At 36.9% G+C, this 20,852-nt stretch overlaps 1 protein-coding gene across 28 annotated transcripts in view; it reads right to left on the bottom strand.

Annotated features, from left to right (window-relative positions):
- Window positions 1–20,852, bottom strand: part of LMO7 (LIM domain 7) — a 196,362-nt gene that overhangs the window by 119,178 nt on the left and 56,332 nt on the right. For all 28 annotated transcript variants that reach the window (XM_070520002.1, XM_070520014.1, XM_070520010.1 and 25 more), the window contains one exon: window positions 11,117–11,187. In XM_070520002.1, the coding sequence (XP_070376103.1) occupies window positions 11,117–11,187 (71 nt within the window). The remainder of the gene's footprint in view (window positions 1–11,116; window positions 11,188–20,852) is intronic.

The following is a 20,852-nucleotide window of genomic DNA, read 5'->3' as shown; positions in this document are numbered from 1 at the left end:
TAAATCAGGAAATTAGTAACAGTTGTTGACCACTAGCATGGCAGTGACTTTCCTATAGTAATCTGGATCTTAAAATGTAATCTTTCAGTAATGTAAAAAATCAGAAACCAATATGAGCTGGGGCAACGTATAAAATGTCAGGGAAGTCTGGCATCTGTTGTCCTTATTAGAGGAAGAGTATCATAAATTCCTCCTCCACCCATTTGAGTCACTGGTGACTCTGACTGGATCATTCAATTTGCCTGTTTACTTCACTTATCATTTTTGTACTACAGCATTAGTAATATCAAGAACCATTTTTTTTTAAAGATTTTATTTTTTTCCTTTTTCTCCCCAAAGCCCCCTGGTACATAGTTGTATATTCCTAGTTGTGGGTCCTTCTAGTTGTGGCATGTGGACGCCACCTCGGCATGGCCTGATGAGTGGTGCCATGTCCGCGCCCAGGATTCGAACTGGTGAAACCCTGGGCCGCTGCAGCAGAGCGCACGAACTTAACCACTCGGCCATGGAGCTAGCCCGAAGAACATTTCTTTTTTAAACAGTTTCTGGAATGGATAATAACACAGCCTACTCTCAATTAAGTCAGCCAAAGGAAGTAAGGGATAGAGGTAAAGGAAACAGCATGGTTAAATGATGTCTCCCAATGATGAGTTAATAGACTCCTCCCTCATCAAAAGGTTGCAGACCCATTACTTAGAAACAACATACACACAAAGGATTGGCGTCCTTCTCCACTCTTGAGCCTCCTGGTACCTGTACAAACAGGGAAATAGCCACAAGGAAAAACAACACTCTGGATAACATAAACTTACCCTCTAAAAAGTCATGTCACTAGAGGACAATGCTATTTTATTTTGTCAATAGTAAAATGGCATTAGTTCTATGCACTAAAACATGGAGAAGATGCACATATAGTTTTGGCAAACACTGAACAGCTAATAAAATTATTAATCATGAATAATTATTTTAACATACAGTTACAGGAAGTATTTTAGGATATTTCTTCTAGGGAGAAAAATAGGTTATAGAAAATCTAATCTGTGAAATTTAAGTATATCTAAAGGAATAGGGGCATAGTCTTAGGTCCAATAAAATACAAGTGCCATACAAGAGAGATACCACTCTCTTACAAATAAAACTTCTTTGCATAATAACGTGCTCTTCAATTACACATGTGGAATTCCTAAAGGCAACACTGACTTCAGGTCACTGGCTCTATACAGAAATCATGTAATATTATAACCTTCCAGATGCTTCTGTGCACAAGGAACTAGAGGCAGTCAAGGGGCCATTTCATCTGTCTGCGTCCCCATGTCCCATCCGTCTAACTCTATGTAGAAATACACCGCTGCTCCCCCGAGCCTTCCCTCAGACCATGGCATGAACCTGGGCATGTGCTCTGTTAGCACATTAGAGGTTTGCTCTCTTGGTAAGACTAAAACCAGAACAGAAAACACTGGTCATTTCATCTCTCCCATGGTAGAACATTCCTCTTCAGCTCATCCCTCCGGTTGTAATCTACTTCCTTTTCTCCTCCTCCCAAAAATATACTGTCCACTCTCTTCAAAGGAGTTGAGTTACACAACAGATACTAGAAAGTGGCCCTTGTTCAGAAACTTTGTCACCAGTGAATATGACCTGACTTTAAATATAACTCAGGTGACACTCCAAGAAAACCATAAATAAAGCTCAATATGATGTCTGGCTCATCATGAAAGGTTTTAATGAGAACGAGAATTTGATGCTCTGTCTCTTAGTCTCCAGAAACTAGCTCCAAATGCCAAACCTCATCTTCCCCTTTACAGAAAGCTCTTCAGCAGAGGTAGAAAATTTAGGGACACCTTTCAATTTCCTATTTCCAAGGATTTCTCCAAATGTGCCAGAGAGACTGACACTGAAGAGCATAGCAATACACAGAAAGGAAACTTTTTAACCCATGAATTATTTGGTTAGCCATTCACACATACATATTTCTAATATCTTTCTGTTGACTACATTTTCTAAATATGGATCCCCACATTAAACTCTTCCTATTAGTAACTAAATGGTTTTTAAAGGCATAATAAAGATATTATACATTTCCTTACAAATTAAAGAGCAATGATTTTGTTTTATCTGTTATTTGGCAGTTATTCATTTGCCTATTTTCTTCTAGATGCAAATTCTGCATAACAAACTTTTAAATGCTTACTAAAGACAAAAGACTGTGCTAGGATCAGCCACGGAGCAACCAGACAGCGAAGCTGCTCAATGCAAGGATACCCTTTCATTCCAAACAGCATCTCCTAGCACTTGGTGAGGTACCAGGCATGTAGTCGGTGCTTTAAAAACATTTGCTAATTAGACTATTGGTGGTAAGCATGATGCTGCCTATACAGAAACTGATATATAATAATGTACACCTGAAATTACACAATGTTGTAAACCAATAGGATCTCAAAGAAATAACTGAAAACAAATTTTTTGCTAAAATCCACTGCCTCACTTTTAATGTAGAAATTTTCCTGTGAATGATTCAAAACTTCTATCTTCTTCATAAAAATAAATTTAGAAAACCTTACTTTTAGTTTCACTCAGATGCTAAAAATTTTTTTTGCATTTCCCAACAAGGACACGTCCCCTGTTATTTATTCTGTTGCCAGACAAGTCAAACCTTAATGTTCTTTCCTAATTGTCAAATGTTAATCAAGAGAGTAAACTCTCTATCAGATATATTAATTTGGACTGGTTACCATAAGTAAATTGCTTACTAAAATTTTTAATTAATTACCTCCATCTAAATTCATATTTTAAAAATAAAAACCACATTGAGTAGTTAGTGATCACATTTCCATGAGTAAAGCAATAAGCATATATAATTTAAAATTTTAAAGTTGAAAAGCATTCAATATAAATAGGATCGCTTTAGTATTCTACTGGTAGTAAAATTAACATAAGGTTAATTTCTAGAATTCCTGTGATAGTAATTTTGAATACTCCTCAATTAGGACACAACACAAATAAATAGTTAACAATACATGCTAAGATGGGAAAGTGTGTGAAACAGTGACATCAGTACCAATGTAATTGATAATCATCATTTTATTATGAAAGGACTTTCTTATTTAGCCTCAGTGTAATGCCCGAAGCATCCTGTAGTAAATCTAGCAAAGCTTGACTGGTCTGATAGCAGATTCCCTTTATTCTCAGCAACCTCAATAGTTACAGCACTAATGGATCTCTCTGAAGAACAGGACATTTCTCAATTCCACATCAACAGCAAAAAGCATCTAGCAGGAGGACTCTGGGTTCCTGTCTTGGTTCTGCTGTTTACTATTAAGTAACATCACTAAGTTCCTCTCCTTGCCTTCACGTACATAAGAGTGATATGTCGTTCTCTGACAGTTGGACTTAGGTTCTCTCCAATTTTTGCCACTGTAGAAATGCTCTAATGCAGGTCTCTATGCATATCTTTGTCCATGCTTCTTATTGTTTCTTATATTCTATTTCTAGAGATAAAATCATCAGTGTCAAGCTCTTGATACTTGTCTGGAAAGGAATGTGGCAATATGAATCAATTTCCTTTTGCACCAGCAGCCAGCATTCCCATGCCTCCCTCATGGCACAATAGCGTCAGTGACCTACTACACAATCTTCCGCAGTGCTACAGCCTTTACAACCACCACTCTAAGGGATGTAAAAAATTTCACCAATATCACATTTTAGATAGGTGTTGTTTTTAATATTTTCCACTATGAAGAGGCTTTATACATATGTTCTTCCCCATTTTGTAGTCCTTGCTTAGATCCCCAAAAGAAGGATTATTGGGAAATGTTGTGTAATTTTTATGATAAACATATATTTATATTAATAAATAAACTAGCATAGAATTACTTGATAGATATTGCCAAATTGCTTTTCAAAGCTGACCCAGCTTATATTTAATTGGTCATTTCGAGACTACTATATACCATTTTGTCACAATATGGCCATCATTTTTTAAGAGATTTTTAAATTATTTACTAGTTGCAATTAAAAAATAATATCTAGTTTTAGCATAATTATTTCTTACTAATGAAAGTGAATATTTTACTATATAATTACAGTAGTATTTCTTCATTTGTCAAGTGTTTGATCATATCCTTTGCTCATTTGCCTATTAAGGTTTTCAAATGTGTATCTTACCAATTTATTTGAACTATAGATAACATTTAAGTCATCTTTGCTTAGAATATTTTTCTCAGAATGTTATTTGCCAAAAAAATCTATTTATATATAGATTCAAATCTATTTTTCTCTGTGTTTTTTTCCTGTTCTTTCAAAGCTTAGAATTTTAAACTGCCACGAAAGATTTTTTAACTTTTTAATTTTATTGTTTCAGCTTTTTATTATTTTAATCTAGGCTACATTCTGGTATACAGTTAGCTTGTAAATTAATTTTTAGCTAATTATTGATCCCAATACAATGAATTGAATGACTCATTTCTTTCCCATTTTCTCTTACCTCCTTTATCACAAATTCCTATGTATAAGAATGTATTTTGGGGGGCCGGCCTGGTGGCATAGTGGTTGGGTTTGCACACTCCGCTTCAGCAGCCCAGGGTCCGCAGGTTCAGATCCTGGGCATGGACCTATGCACCATTCATCCAGCCATACTGTGGCAGCATCCCACATACAAAATAGAGGAGGATTGGGACAGATGTTAGCTCAGCAACAATCTTCCTCAAGCAAAAAGAGGAAGATTGGCAATAGATGTTAGCTTAGGGCCAATCTTCCTCACCAAAAACAATAACAACAACAACTAAAGAATGTATTTTTGGGGCCAGCTCTGATGGTCTAGTGCTTAAAGGTCCGAGCCCTCTGCCTCAGTGCCCTGGGTTCATTTCCTGGTTGCGGAACCACACCACCTGTCTGTCAGCTACCATGCTGTGGCAGCAGTTTGCATAGAGGAACTAGAGAGACTTACAACGAGGATACACAACCTCACACTGGGGCTTTGGAGAGAAGGACAAGAAGAAAAAAAAAAAGAATCTATTGTGAACCTTGCTATTCTATAATTTTTAATTACCATGTTTTGCCATGTTTGCCATGTGTTCTAAGATTGGGATGGGCTCATTCCACAGAAATTTTTAGTTTTAGAATTTTTTCTATTCTCATCTGTTTATTCTTCCATATGAATGTTAAAATAATATTTACTCTAAGAAAAGTCTGACTAGATTTACCCTGGATATTGGATTAAAATTATAAATTAATTGACATTACCCTATATAGAAATATAGCTTATCATTCCACTTCTTAAATCTTACAGCTTACCATCACATTTTCAACATACAAAATAAAAGTCTCACACATCTCATTATAGTAAACAGTGTTCTAATCTTTGTCACTGTAATGGGGCCGGCCTGGTGGCATAGCGGTTAAGTTTGCACGCTCTGCTTTGGCAGCCCGGGGTTCACCAGTTCAGATCCCGGGTGTGGACCTACACACCACTTATCATGCCATGCTGTGGCAGGCGTCCCACAGATAAAATAGAGGACAGTGGGCACAGATGTTGGCTCAGGGCCAATCTTCCTCAGCAAAAAGAGGAGGACTGGTAGCAGATGTTAGCTCAGGTCTAATCTTCCTCAAAAAAATAAAATAAATTAAATTAAAAAATAAACTTTGTCAGTATTACTTTTACCCCTTAATACCTCATCTAATTTTGACTGATGATTGTTGATATATAAAAATTCTCTCATATAAGGCAATTAATCTACTTTTAATTGATGTGATACCATTATGTATTTGTCCTTTTTACAATATTCATTCCTATTATTTAATTTCCTTCTCATTGCACTGACCAGAATTCTCATACCTTCACCATTTCATGGCCTACACAGTTTTCCATGGGCTACCTGAGAGCCTTCATTACATCAAAAACCTACTTCAGTAACAACCTCCTGTTGATCAACTTTAATATAAATTGCTTATATCCCATACATTTACCACATATATTGCTCATTTTTATTTTCAGTAGACCATCATTTCATTATTTCTCAGAGGCCCTATCATTGAAATGTTGTATGGTCTCCTCTTAGTAATTTATATTTAGGGTGAGAAAGCCCTATAGACGGTACATGCAGGTTCATGAAACAGGACTGAAGCTTTTTACCTTCAAGTTTGAGGCCACAATATAAAAAACCTCTGCAAAATTCACAATGAGTCCGTATATTTTGACTATCATTACAGAAGTGAATTTTTATTTTATTTTTTATTTTATTTTATTTTTTAAAGATTGGCACCTGTGCTAACATCTGTTGCCAATCCTTTTTTTTCTTCTCCCCAATGCCCCCCGGTACATAGTTATATATTGTGAGTGCCTCTGGTTTTGCTACGTGGGACACTGCCTCAGCATGGCTCGATGAGCAGTGCCACGTCCATGCCCAGGATCGAAATCGGCGAAACCCTGAGCCGCTGAAGCAGACGGCGCAAACTTAATCTCTCGGCTACTGGGCTGGCCCCAAGAAGTGAATTTTTAAATTGATGTTTGCCAAGCTGACCTTCAACTTGATATACTACTTTTTTTAAAAAATGATATTTTACTATATTTAGATACAAAATTACAGAAAAAACTGACTGTGAAGCTTAAAAAGAAAGCATACAGTTGGCAACCATAATATACTGCCGTGAACAGAAAGCAGTTTAAAATTTTCAAATAATCTTTATGAACTTGAATACTTGCAACTTTGTTTGCCTACTACTGGATTATCAAATAATATGGAAACTTCAAAGTGTATATTACCTTAAGTGAAGAAAAATAGTTTTTAATCAGTCAAATTTCAAATGGTTATCACAGGGATGAAGTCAATAAACAGTGTTGGCCTGCTGGAGAGTGGTATAGAAGCAGTTGTCCTCAGGAAATTCTAAACTAGAAAGAGCTCTAAGAAAAAAAGCCTTCACGCTACAAAAGGGCCTCTGGGCTGAAATTCACACGGAGCATTGCACTGAAGCCTCAAGGGCGCCCTGCTGTCACTCTATCCAAGGACAGAGCTGTCTTGCATGAAAGAGAACTGACAATGTTCTTAATCTTGTCTGATGTCTTAAAACAATCACCTGAGTATCCCATAGGAAATTAACAGGAGCATTTTTTTTAATAATTCTATTATGCTTCTACTGAATACACCTTTAACAGAAATATTCTGCTACTTTTAGGTTGATGGTATAGTGGTCACATGGCAGATAGAAAAAGAAACAGGATTTCTCAAACCAAATAGGTGAACTTATTGCTCCACTCTTTCCGAGCTGCAAGCCATGGAAAAGAAGACCTGGTGACAGTGTGAGAAGACTTTTCTCAATAACATGAGCCACAAGTTCAAGATGGCATAAACCTTTGATGCACAACTGACACGAGACAGAGCAAACACTTGGCGTTATTCCAACGATGGGAATTACAGACTGATTAATCAGAGACACACCCAGTAGGATTATCTTCAAATACATCTTCTTACTTCATAAGGAAAAGAATGTTTTATTTGAATATTTCCAAGATTGCTATCATCCGATGAGTAACTGTGAAATTACTAACTCATATCACTAGCTGGATATGCCTCAACTAAATATGTTTAGAGAAGAGAAAAAATTCTGCTAGAACCACAGAGCAAGACAGGATTGCGGATATTTATGAAGGGGGAAAACATATACTTTTAAAATATATAGTAAGGTAGCCCTCAAGAATACTAATAAATGCTGAAGATTAATGAATATTATTAATAAAATTCATAGATAATTATAACATGGAGCTGAAACCACCTTATAGACTCTTGTCAATCCTTTTACTAACTAGAAAAAAACAAAAATTAGATTTTGTTACCATCTCACTATTTAGTAAAGCCAAGAGAAATTACGTGTCTAAAGTATACAGTGAAAGAATTCCTATAACAGATTTTAACCAGGAGTATTCTTTAGCCTTCAACTACAGTCCACCAAACTAAATGATACTAAAATAATGAACAGAAGATACTAACTTCAACAGTCAATCAGATTAAAAGGCAATGAACGCATATAACTATCATCTTTACTCAGATGTATATCTTGTCTGAAACTTCAGCACAGAGTTTGTACCCAATTTAGACTATCTGAAATGTCAGTACACTGCCAGCTGGGTGACAGCTATAATAAGCTCACTTCCTCCAAATTTTGACTTTGATATTTCAGAATGCCAGTTCAAAGAGGATAAACGACTAGTAAAAGATAAAAGATCGCTGAAATTACTAGGCAAAATAATAAGAAAATTCCTTAATGGGGATAATGAAGTAGGATGCCTAGAGATTTTTCATAGGCAACAAGCAGACTCTATATTTCACTAGAATCGGTAATTTTTCTGGCAGTGAACCAAAAAGAAGTCAGCCTTTTCCTGTAAGAAAATGAATTCAGATTTTTAAAATAGCCTCACCATTTTTCAGCTAAAATTTGAGATGTCTTATGGGTAAAAGATTCTCAAAGACAGAATGCTTACTATATTTCCCATTAATTTAGAATTCAAGGCTTATAATAGCAGGCTTCTGAACAGCTGATTTGGCTTTCCTCGTGGGCATTCTAACTCAGGTGGACGTGATCACATAGTGGTGCCTGCTTCATCATTCTCTTTGGTTATACGCAGATCTATTCAGAATGCAGTTACGTGGACTTTTTTCCCCAACACTACACCTTTTATTTTAATATGCCTTCATTAACCAGTGGCTGTAAAGAATGTGATGCACAATTAAGAGAAATATTTTTTTAAATACAAACATCACGCAGTATTTTGCTGTCCCACCATAAACTACAATTGCTGATTAATGCAGTTTAATATTTACTTATGCTACTTTCGGGAAACATTCATTTAAAGAACACTGGGTGCTAAATAGATGGATTAGACTTACCTGGTAATGCACCAAACTCCAAACTAACGTTATTTCAACTAGGAAACAATCTAAGAATGAGCTTTTAGAAGTTTGCAAATTAAAGTGACTTTTTAAAAAATCCATTTACTCCTAAACATGCATCCAAATGTTTGCCATGACCATTAAGGTACAACTTGTATATTTATTCTAACAGTATTGCTTGTGGTCAAAAGATTTTTCATCAACTTCGAATACCCTCACTGGTAACAATATGCTCACCCTTTTAGGTTGGGTATAGTTTTTGGAAATCACCTCAAATCGTTCAGAGCCCAGGCTGGGACGTAAATTGCATTTAATATTAAAAAAACTGTGTCATTATCAAATATGTCTAATGGCCCAGTTATGGAGGTGATGCCAAAAAAAGAGGGATCTCTAAAAATGTTTTCAGCAATAGTTCATTACTGGAAATATTTAACCACAAAGTCACCTCTTTGAAAAGACCATCTATTTGGGCTATTACGCTCAGCTATGTCTAAAAACAGCTCTGTGCTTCATAGGCATGCTTCCTGCATAAACCCACCTACCTCCTAGCCTGACATGTGAGGCTTACAATTGACATCAAAGTTATTTTGCTGCAAACCTCTAAATCGTCCATACTCCTAGCTAAGATAGTTTTCACATCACATACATCTTTCCAGCAGTTATTGTTTCCCCTCCATCTTCTGAACACATTAGAACACACTTAAATCATATAGTTTTCAAATCAAGGTAAAGTACTTTCCTATCAGTGACCAAGGGGGCTGATCACATGGCCTACGAAAATAGTTTAAATACTATTTGGCAAGGATGATTCTGAATGTGACATCAGAAGAGAACAAGAAATATCCCTTAAGCTTTACTGTGGCCCTTCTTCATACGCCTGTCCTCCTACATATTAGGTGGAACCACATGAAATGAACATTTCTGTAGGTCACAGATGGTTGAATATGGACAACTCCATATGGTTCAACTTAGTAATATTACTTTAAGACAAGGAAGTTTGAACACCAGCAACAGAGCTGATGAGATGTAGACCATTATCTATACGGCCATATTTCTAGCAACAACTTGTATTTATACAAAGTTTGATACTGTATAAAAACCTTAATATATACATATATATGTGTATGTGTGTGTGTGTGTGTGTGTGTATATATATATATATATATATATCTCATGGAACTTTGCAACCCTGTGAATTAGGGAGATCAGATACCCTGATCTCCACTTTACAGATGAGAAAATAAGGCTCAGATATTAAGCCATTTGCTCAAATGTCCAAAAGTAATGGAGCAAGGAATTAAACCTAGGCCCTTTGACTCCTGATCTTTGCTGCAAATAACTTCCTTTAAAAGGATAATCAAAATCATCTAAGTACTAGCACATACACTCCCACTGCTTACACGTGAACGGATTCCATAAATACCTACGAGATAAGTGTCCAGATTGGAATACTTAAGTGCTTTCAAAAATGTGGGTGCGTACTCAAGTACATTCTTATAATTTATTTGCTCACTTCCGCAGCCTGCACCCTCACCCAGGACTTCATCCTCACATCCCATCAGGCCTGCCTGCCCCTCACCCCGAAGGTCACATACCTGGCTAACGGTACCATAGATCCATCAGGGAATAAAACATTACACTAAACATACAATGTAGGCCTCATTCCACCAATCACGGCACCAGCCTATTTTACTTGTAATACCCAAAGCTTGGGATGTGATTCTCGAAAGTAGCATACTAATGGAATGACTACCCATGACTCAAGTTGATTGTGGTAATGTAATGATTCCACTTAAAGTTTAAAAGAAAAATTTGCTCCAGCCTAAATTTATCCTACAATCATCACTATTTATTGATGAAGAAAAACAGTTTTACGTTAACTTCTAAACCAGGTAAATCCATACATCAGAATATTCAGACTAAGTAATAGCTGGTGAAATGAAATAAGGCTTCCACTACCCACCCCTACTGGCAATAATAGAATCTTTCTTATTTACTAATTAAAAATAATATATATTTCACCCATGCTATCTTTAGATACAGAGACTGATAACCCCGTCTGCTGTCTGGTACTGTGGGGGTGTCAATTTGCAGGATCAAATCTCACTTGTGACCAAGAAAACATATCTGTGACGATGGTGGCCATAGGGTGGGGGTAGTGAAGACACCTCATAACACACACGCAACATACATCTTTGCTTTCAAGTTATTTTTTAAATGCTTTAAATACTTACTCACACAACAGAACACCATTCTCTAGAGAGGCTCGAAAATCCTTTGTTTCAAAATTCTTCTCTGTTACTGCCTGAAAGATAGATTTGGATATTAATTTTCTCTTAATCAGGGATAATACACAAGTCAAATTGAGTATTAATTAATATGTATTTAATGTTATACTTGAAGAATGTACATATTACCAAAAGTTGTTCCATACTGGAAATGACCTACAGTTCTATGTGACAAAGAAAGAGGCTACCTATCTTAGTATGAACAAATATAAATAGAAAAAAAAGCCCACAATGATAATTTTCTGTAATTTAACAATTTTACAGATGATAAACAAAAGTTAGCAGCTCAATTTCCAACATATTTTCTATAAAAATCTTATGACTGATCTATTCTACTAAGAGTAAATAAAAGCAGGTTAAGATATAAACTTGAAATACCAACTATATATGCACATCATTAATTTCAACTCCATCCTTAAATTCCTCATTTCATTACAAAGCTAAATAGCAGAGGGCATGACTCTCCTTACAGTTATTCATGTAACAGCCCTGATTTGTGCAAAGAGCTATTTACTGAAACATCCTCAGGAGAAGACTATTAAATCTTGACACAGAGAAACAAAAGACAGAGAGGAAAGATGGTACGTATTTTAAGCAGACAATTCCCCCACTTAAGTTTATTACGTATGAACAGGACACCTACGGTTACCCCCACCAATGTTCTTAGTGAAATCTCTAGAAAAATATCTAGAGATGCTGTCTCTCCAGGGTGAAGTGGTTGGGAGGGAAGGAGATTCCACAGGGGAAGAAACAGCAGAGAAAATGGAAGCCAGAGCAGGAAAAAGCTGCCCCAAGAACAACTCCTGGGGCTGGGTTCCCAGCTAAGGGTGTACAACGGCTGCCCTAAAGATGCACCCACCAGCTGTGAGCAGGAGTCCTTGCTCCACTTGCCCCTTCAGAAAGAAAATATGTTTTTGGACACCTGATTTGAGAAATCACTAATCTTAAATCCTCAATCAGCTCCAGGGCTCCTGCTGTCCTGCCTCACCACTGCTGGCACTGTAGTCTCCCCAGAATCCCTGTGTCTTCTCGCCTTTCCACGATGCCCAACAGTGCTACAGCTAGACATAAGACCGGCTAACTGACAAAGCAATGGTTACTTTTAGAATTAAACTTAGTTTCTTATAAGGTAGTTCTATAAATTTGGACAGGAACTTGGGCCAGGAGGTGACACACTCAAATGCAGGAAGAAATAGAAGGCCCTTTCCTATACATGCATTAATCTATAGAAGGGCTGCATGAATTAAACATGTGCTGGGTGTCTCTGTTACAGGTACCTGGATACTGGATGGAGATCTTAAAAAAAAAAGGAAGACAGTTCTTCCCTCAAGGAGCTCACAGCCAGAGAAGTAAAACAAAGTTTAAAAGCACAGTAAAATATAACCAAACAGAATGGTGCATCCCTTTGGGGGCAGCCGTGAGCGGTGCACAGATTATGCCAGGTAACCTGTGCAGCACAAACACTTTTGTATTTTCCCCAAACAGATCCAAAACAAACTCCAGGGGAGCAGTGAACCCAACTGGTGAAAACATGGTAACATCTCATTTATCTGGGAACTCCTATCCAAAGGCAAAAAGCATGAAAAAGCCCCAGGAACACCCAAAACAGATGTCAAAATCCATTCTCTCTAGTCAGAGGAACGCCCTTCAGAGCCACCAACACTAATCAGCCACCAGTGAAACGATCTGGCAAAATCAACGTAGGTTAGAAGCAGTGATTCAGAAGAGAACATGCCTGTGGCCTACAGACACGTGGATAGCAGTGAGGAGTGACAGTCAACAGCGCTGGATAGGCCAGTCAAGAGGGTAGAGTACTACAAGGGACGAAATGGAAAGAGAAAGGGTTCAAGTCAGACAAAAGTATATTCAAATCCCACTTTCATTACCTAACAGCCCTGTGATTTTAAGCAAGTTAAATAACCTCTCTGAACCCTAGTGTAGTCATCGGAAAATATCACCTACTTATTAGCATGTAATGGCAAAATGCTGTGCAATCAAATACCTGAGGGTAGCCACCAGCAGTACGTGCTTAACTTCATTACATGCATTGACCTTCAAGTTAACACTCTGACAACACACTCTAATAATTAACCCTCAAAGGAATACCTCTGTTCCGGATGGACAAGGCTGAGTTATATTCAGAACATTAATTAATAAAGTAGAAATAATGGAATATACAGAGCTGTTCAGAAAACCCAACTATCCAGAGTGGTCATTTCCCCAAAAGACTATAAAAAGGCAAGTTCACTGTATATAGTAGATTTCACACTGCCCCCCATGTCAAAATATTAATGTACTCTTATACATATATACTTACCAAAATCTAAATAATAAATGAGAGCAGACTCCATTCATAAGTATTTATAAAGAAGACAGAATATAAAAACTAAACAAAATTTTTCAATAATAGTTTATATTTTGAGGACATGGGAATCTGGCATGCTCTGTACACTACTGAAGGTAATATAAAACCATATCACCATTCTAGAAGGCAATTTGTGATATGTATCTGAAGTCTTAAATATGCATATTCTCAGGCACACTATGTGCAGATCTGGGAATTTATACTAAGACAACATGACAAGATGACAAAGACATAAATAAAACAATGTTTCACAGCATGATGTATCATAGCAACAATTACAAACATTCTGAATGCCCAACAATAAGAAATTGGTTAAATTATGATATATGCATAAAACAGAAAACTACATGAAATTTAAACCCACGTCATGAAAGTAGGCTTATTACTTGTAAAGAATACTTAATATATTATAAACAAGTTATGAAGCAATACATGGAATATGATCCCAATGACCATAATGCTATAAGTATTATATAAATATGGAATAAATATATTAACAGTAATTATTTCTAAGTGGTAGAATTATGACTGATTTTAGCACTATTTTTGGCTTATTTATATTCTGAAACAACCACAGGTGTCTCTTGTGCAACAGATATACAAATTAATATTTAAAAAACAAAACAACATTCAAAAGAAGTCAGAATCCATGAGATTTAGGTCACTTTCTCGTATCTACTTCACCTAAAGGATAAAGGAAGAGGAAGGACATCAGTTTTTATGCTGGGTAATTTTTCTAATTATCTATGAAATCCATACAACCTTTAAATTTAATAATCCTTACTATTCCCCTTTTACCAGTAAGATTGAGGCTCAGAAAGTTTAACTTTCTAGAAAGTTACAGAACCATCCACATGCAACAGACACCCAAAATCTACAGCATTTTACAAGTACTCAGTAAGAGAGTGTCACTAAATGTTTCTAAACTAAAAAAATTAAGCTGTCTTCAATCTGTATTTAAATTTTTAAAATCTAAATTAGTGTATTTTACCATGCAATATGCCTTCAAAAATAATCCTCCACTATGAAGGGTATAAAAACTAACACAGTAAATAAAAAATGTTCCATTAATTTTCTTTCAATTTTTCTGAATAAAAGAGATTCATGTCTTCACACATAAAGATTGTGTGTGTGCGTCCATGTGTGTGTATGTGTGTGAGAAAGAGGAGGAGAATATGGCACTCTAAACTTTAATAAAATGAAAAATCCTCTTTAAATGTTTTGAGTTTCTCTGGACATTTTCATGAACATTAGAAAAAGTTCATACTGTAAATACTAGTTATCTCAACCTCAATAACACAAAACATCTGAGTGTAAAGTAAAATTTTTAATTAATTTCTATATCCATATAAATATGAACTCATCTAAGACCTCTCCTAACAAAGTAAAACAAAAAAACTTTTTCCAAGAGTTTTAAACCAAAAAGAAAGCATAAATTTAGAGCAAGAATTTTCAGTCTACAGAGGCTGCGTGGGCCACCATTCCTTAAGAAACACACAACACGGAGCCTCCCATTGCCAGGCGAGGCCACGTGGCATCTCTGGAGCCTGTGAATCTCTGCTCTGCCACTTTCTACCTGCCACTCTGGACAAGCTGCTTCACCTCCTAGTTTTCTCCTCTGTTCAGTAGAGATACGTAGTACCTATCGCACAGGGTTACCCTGAGCTCAGCCCTTGCCTGACTGAGGAGGAACATTCAGAAATGTTAGCTAATATTATCAGCTGTTACTATCCAGCTGCAGAATGAAGACAAAAAGTTTCCTCTTAGCAGACAAACCAAAGGCAGTTTTGCCAGATGTAACATCCTTTACTTAAAGGAAAAAACTGAGTTACATAGTAACTTTTACTAAGTAAAATCTTACATAGTAAGATTTTAAAAGTGGTCTCTTCCTTTCTCTTACATACTTTAACATATAAACCCATTCTTAAGAAGAATCTGGTATGCTGAAAGAACTCCTAGAATTTTGAAAGAATTGTTTGTCTAGTAGTTCTAACAATTACTCACTGCGTTTTTCAACAATTTTGAAACTTACTCATCAGCAAGTTATTTGAGGTGCAATACATTTTATGTAATGAGGCTGTGATTCATAGGAGCTAAATAGAGACCGTGTGCTTCCCACTTAAGTTATCGAAAGTACACAAACAGGAGTAATCACTATGTGGCCAAACAGCCACACCTTGCCTTCTATAAAAACTTGGGTTTTTTTCCCCTCTTCCTTCCCTCTTTCTATAGTTTCCTAATGCAGCTAAATAAAATTATTACTACCTGAAATAATTTGAGACGTACATCAGACCTGAGAAGACCTTGGGTTTAACACTGTATCCATCTCACTCTACACTTCTATTAAGGCACTGCTCAGTCCCCGAATTTTTAAAGGGAAAGAAATATCTGCTCTATCTACTTCACAGCACACAAATGCTATGTGGAAATATCTGACCCCTCAAAAAAAAAATAGACTACACACTATAGTCAAGGCCCCTGTGTGCTGACCGATCATCCTGCTGGAAAGAAGCAAAGAAGTGACAGGGCCAAGGGTGAGGCTCTTGGGTGAGATGCTTCCTGTGAAGTTATAATTACTCTCCCCGAGCACATTAAGCATATTAAGGGCGGCGCAGGGCACCGAGAGCACAGTCGGCACAAAGACTGTTGCCAAACCTGTCTTACTACTCGGAGCCTCCAGAGAAGCCCTCCATACAAAGTTTTTAAAGGGTATATTTTGTGGAAGAAAATATCTATCAGCTAAATATACAGGTAATAAGTGCTGAGTTCACACATTTCACAAAAAACCCCAATTCTTCTGCTATGAAATGTCTTATTTAGCAAACAAAAGGGAATTATCTTCACACCCTTCACTGTGTTCTTTGTGGTTTTATTTTAATCCTCTCACTGGATGAGATTTCCCACCAACATAAGCAACAAGCTTCTCTAAAGCTGCATCTCTCAGTTCCAATTCTGACCACATAATCCACATGACTTAAATCCCAAACATTCTGGGAACTTCTCAAAGCCCACTTCATACCAGACTGGTTATCAGCAAAACAACCACTAATGCAAGTCAGCAGCCTCTCCTCTGGTTTAAAGTTTTCAATTCCTTTGAAGCAGCCATTTAAAAGATGTTCAGAATCCCAAAAGCACTCTCTACCATATTTTTATGTGAATCACAGTGCAAAAACACAGTACCCATCTAAGGTTATTTTAAGAGGGGAAGGGATGTTTGCAGACAAAAACTAGGCTATGAGCTTCAACTGGGCTCATAGTCGATTCTGAATTAAGTTACTTGCTAATTGATTGATCAGTGACTAGATCATAATAGTTAAAATACACACATATGATTATTATCATGCCAGGCATCTCAACATAAGGAATGTAAAAACAAAACATGGAACATTTACCAGAAAAAGCCACTGTGGGACTCAGGAAACACATCACGAAACACTTTACAAAAAATAGCTTAATTTTTCCATTCAAGGAGATAACTGAGTGCTCACCTTCGAATGAGAGAGCCCATACATAGGGCGTTGTTTCCACCGCGAGAAGCCCCAGGCCAGCACACATCAAGGAGCTGCCAGGCCTTTCTGTCAGTCTCTAAAGCTGTCAAAGAACTAAAAACACCCCTCCTCTCCTTTCTTCAATGAAACTTCATTTTTGAAGCAATCATTATATGATCCCCATGATTCCACAAAACAGGCCCAGTTTATATAATGAATTCCATGAGACGTCCATACCATTATGTATGATGCAATCTTTGATGGATCTCATTGGTCACACATGCCAAAAACATAAATGCAAGGATTATGGCACACAGCCAAAAACATTAGGTAAAAACCATAATTTAAATAGAACGGATGTCTATCTCCCAGCTCTTTCCTTGCCCAGGGGATAATTACTGAAAAAGTTATTTATGATGTTAAAAAAAAAAAAAACCAGTTTCCCCCAAAAGGATGGGCTCTGTCCTTTTTAAACTACCCTAATACCTTGTCCCTAATCTAAAGGAACTTGGAGGGACAGAAGCTGAGACAACACTCAGACTCCTTCCTTCTGGAACGAATAAGACCCCTAACTTCTCCAGGCGTTGGTTTCCTCAGCTATAACACAGGAGCCCAGATTAGGACAGCCAACACTTATTCTGTTACTTGTGCACAATCTCCCTTAATCTTCACAGCAACTCTATGCATTGATACATGAGGAAACCAAGTCACAATACAGTTGCCTGAGTTGCGATCTAGGTCAGTAAATAGCTCCCTACATAACAAGCACTGAGCATCCAACGAGAGTGTCTATCAAGCACTGGGTGAACTCTACAACGGAATTAGGAACCAACCTCCTTAGGCCTCCTAGACTGGCCGTCCCAGTCTACACTACAAATTCAAGGGCAGGACTGGCTTACCCTACTTCTCATTGGCTGAAATTCAGCTTACACACATTGGTCACTTGTGTTAAATCTAATTACTCTTCCTACCAATATTTGCAATATGAATATTTTAAGCAAGGAAGAACAAGACAAAAAAAGACAAAACCAATAGTTAAATTTCAGGTGTATGGGGCAGAGGGTGGGGGAGTGGTTGGCTGTGTTTTGGAGAAAGAACCTGTCTCGGTTTGTGAAATTATTTTATTAAAGTAGCCTTTTACTGCACAGGAGTGAACCCATCCTAGTTTCACCAACAGTTCAAGAACAAAAATACACAAGAGACCATGGAACATGTCACTCTAGTGACTCACCTTTAAGAAAAGGACTATTCTTGGAAGAAATCTTCAAACTTGGCCACTTGTCACCACTATTGATTTGCTACATGAAAGTTTTTCCAGACTAAAGAACAGTTTAGAATTTAACTTTTCATTTAAATAATACGTCTTAATTTTAACTAAGATGCTAAGAAAGTATTCATTTATTCACCTATTCAAAAATCAGGTAATGACAACTGCTATGCACGTACCTGGCGTGGTGCTTGGCACTAGGAAGATAAAAAAAGTAAGATGAAGCAATTCTTGGAAATTCCTCTTTAAAAGTCCAACCCTGTTTTGAAATCTGTGGTCAAAATGGCATTTTATGCCTAGGCAGCTCTCTAAAATGTGGCTAACCCTCTGAATTACAGCATGTTCTTGGTTAACTTGCATATTCAGCAAATAACATTGCTTTAAGCAACATAATTCTCAAGTCATTGGCCTCTCTTAAGGCTTGACATCTTACTACATCATATCCTGGAGTATCCTAGGACTATTTTTGCCAACAGTAATGTCACTTGATAGCAAAACCAAAGCCAACTCACAGTATTCCAAGGTCGTGGTAATCAGAATTGCAGAGATCACTGAATTCTAAATGGAATCCAAAAATCTCATAGAGATCAAAAGTCTAAAGATGTTTCCTGCCCCACTGTCCCTGTTAAGACCTTCATCTCAGTGGCTAGCGTAAATTACACCTCCCACTTCACCTTCTTTCGGAAAAGCCCACAAGACTTCACACATCCAGGAAACAGGAAGGGAAAACAGAGCAAAATGCAAAGCTCCTGGTTGGGTCCCGGATGGTTCAAAGCCAACCATCTTTATAAACACTCAAAATTCTCACTCCATCATCATTAGGCCAAATGTCAGCTATACTCAGATTTAGAGGGGCAAAAAAAGGAAGGAGTCTAAATATGATTTCTGATCCAGGAGAACTGGCCACTTCCCTATACCATTACCAACTTGGAGCTGACAGTCTCAAATTATGTTTGCTAAACCACAGTTATTAACAAGCCCAAATGAAAAATGGGAAAGAAAGAAATAAAACGAGGGAAGAAAGAACAATTTTCTCCAGGGCTGACCATTTACATGCCAGGTTCCATCAACACACAAAATCCAAGACAACCTGAGTCCTATTAGCAGCTAGTTAGGGTCACTGAAAACACACACACACACAAACGTGCTCAAGTTTTACAGCTATACTGTGCTCTCTTAACAATCACAAAAACTCCTTCTAAAGGATAAAGTATAAAATACATTTTGCCTATAAATACAGCTTCATACTCCAATTTATGCTGTTGCAGACAACAGGGAAAATATTCCAAGGGAAAGAAGTCGACCAAAAGCCTAGTCTAGCACATAAATTACTTTTTTTCTGGATCAAGGAGTTTTTCAACAACCAGTACACAAGGCACATGAAGATGTGAACATCCATTATCAGGATATTTTAAATATAGTTCAAATGCTTAATATAATCATGGGTTCTCAAGAATCAAGAGACATCATTGTTTTTCGCAGAATGTCTCACACATATTAGCAAGTCTCAACAATTACCTGCTTATCTCCCTGTGTATTACCATAAGAGTCACCACTGTGGGAAACATTCATTTTGGGAAACAGTGTGTCTATATTACAGGTGAGAGTCACTACTCAGTTTATATGAACTTCAAATTGATGGTTACACCCCTGGTACCTATAACACACTTTACTCTCCAGTGTAGGTTTGACACTGGGGATGGAGTTGAGGAGTTCCCTAAATGATTTTTGATGGATTCCTACTGCAAGCTAACACTGTAGTCCTTCTGGTACCCATTTGTCAACCTTCCTTCCATTCAACAATTAATTTCTAGTAAACAAAGAGATAATTACAATTCTATTCCTAGGTACATACGCAAGAGAAATAGAAACTTATATTCACACAAATAATTATATGACTGTTCATAGCAGCATTACTCACATTAGCCAAAAAATGGAAACAACCCAGATGTCCATCAACTGATGAATAAATAGAAGATGGTATAACCATACAATGGAATATCATTCAGCCATGAAATGGAATGAAGTACTGATACATGCTATAACAAGGATGAGCCTTGAAAATATGAGGCTAAGTGAAAGAACCCATACACAAAAGATCACATATCGTATGATTCCATTTCCATGAAATGCCCAGAATAGGCAAATCCATAGAAACAGAAAGCAGATAAGTGGTTGCCAGAGGTTAGGAGAAGGGAAGAAGAGGGAGTGACTGCTAATGGATACAGGGTTTCTTTTGGGCTGATGAAAATATCCTGAAATTAGACAGTAGTGATGGTTGCACAACTCTGTGAATACACTAAAAACCAAAGAGTGAATTGTGTGGTCTATGAATCATACCACAATATATATGTTCTAAAAAAATGCATTGTATGCTTAGAAATTTGTGCATTTTATTCAAATTCAGTAAAGATGACTTTTAAAAAGATAGTTACAAAAGGCCTTCAATACCATCTTATACCCCATACACAAAAGAAGTTCAGTATAAATTAAGCTATTAAAGTAACTTCTGTCCTCTAAATGCCCACCTCCCTTAAAAAGTTATATATAATTTCATAGGAA

This window comes from Equus asinus, chromosome 11 (genome assembly GCF_041296235.1).
Source record: "Equus asinus isolate D_3611 breed Donkey chromosome 11, EquAss-T2T_v2, whole genome shotgun sequence".
Lineage (NCBI taxonomy): Eukaryota > Metazoa > Chordata > Mammalia > Perissodactyla > Equidae > Equus > Equus asinus.
Note: the sequence above shows the minus strand (reverse complement) of the source record. Positions and strands in the feature narration are given on the sequence as shown.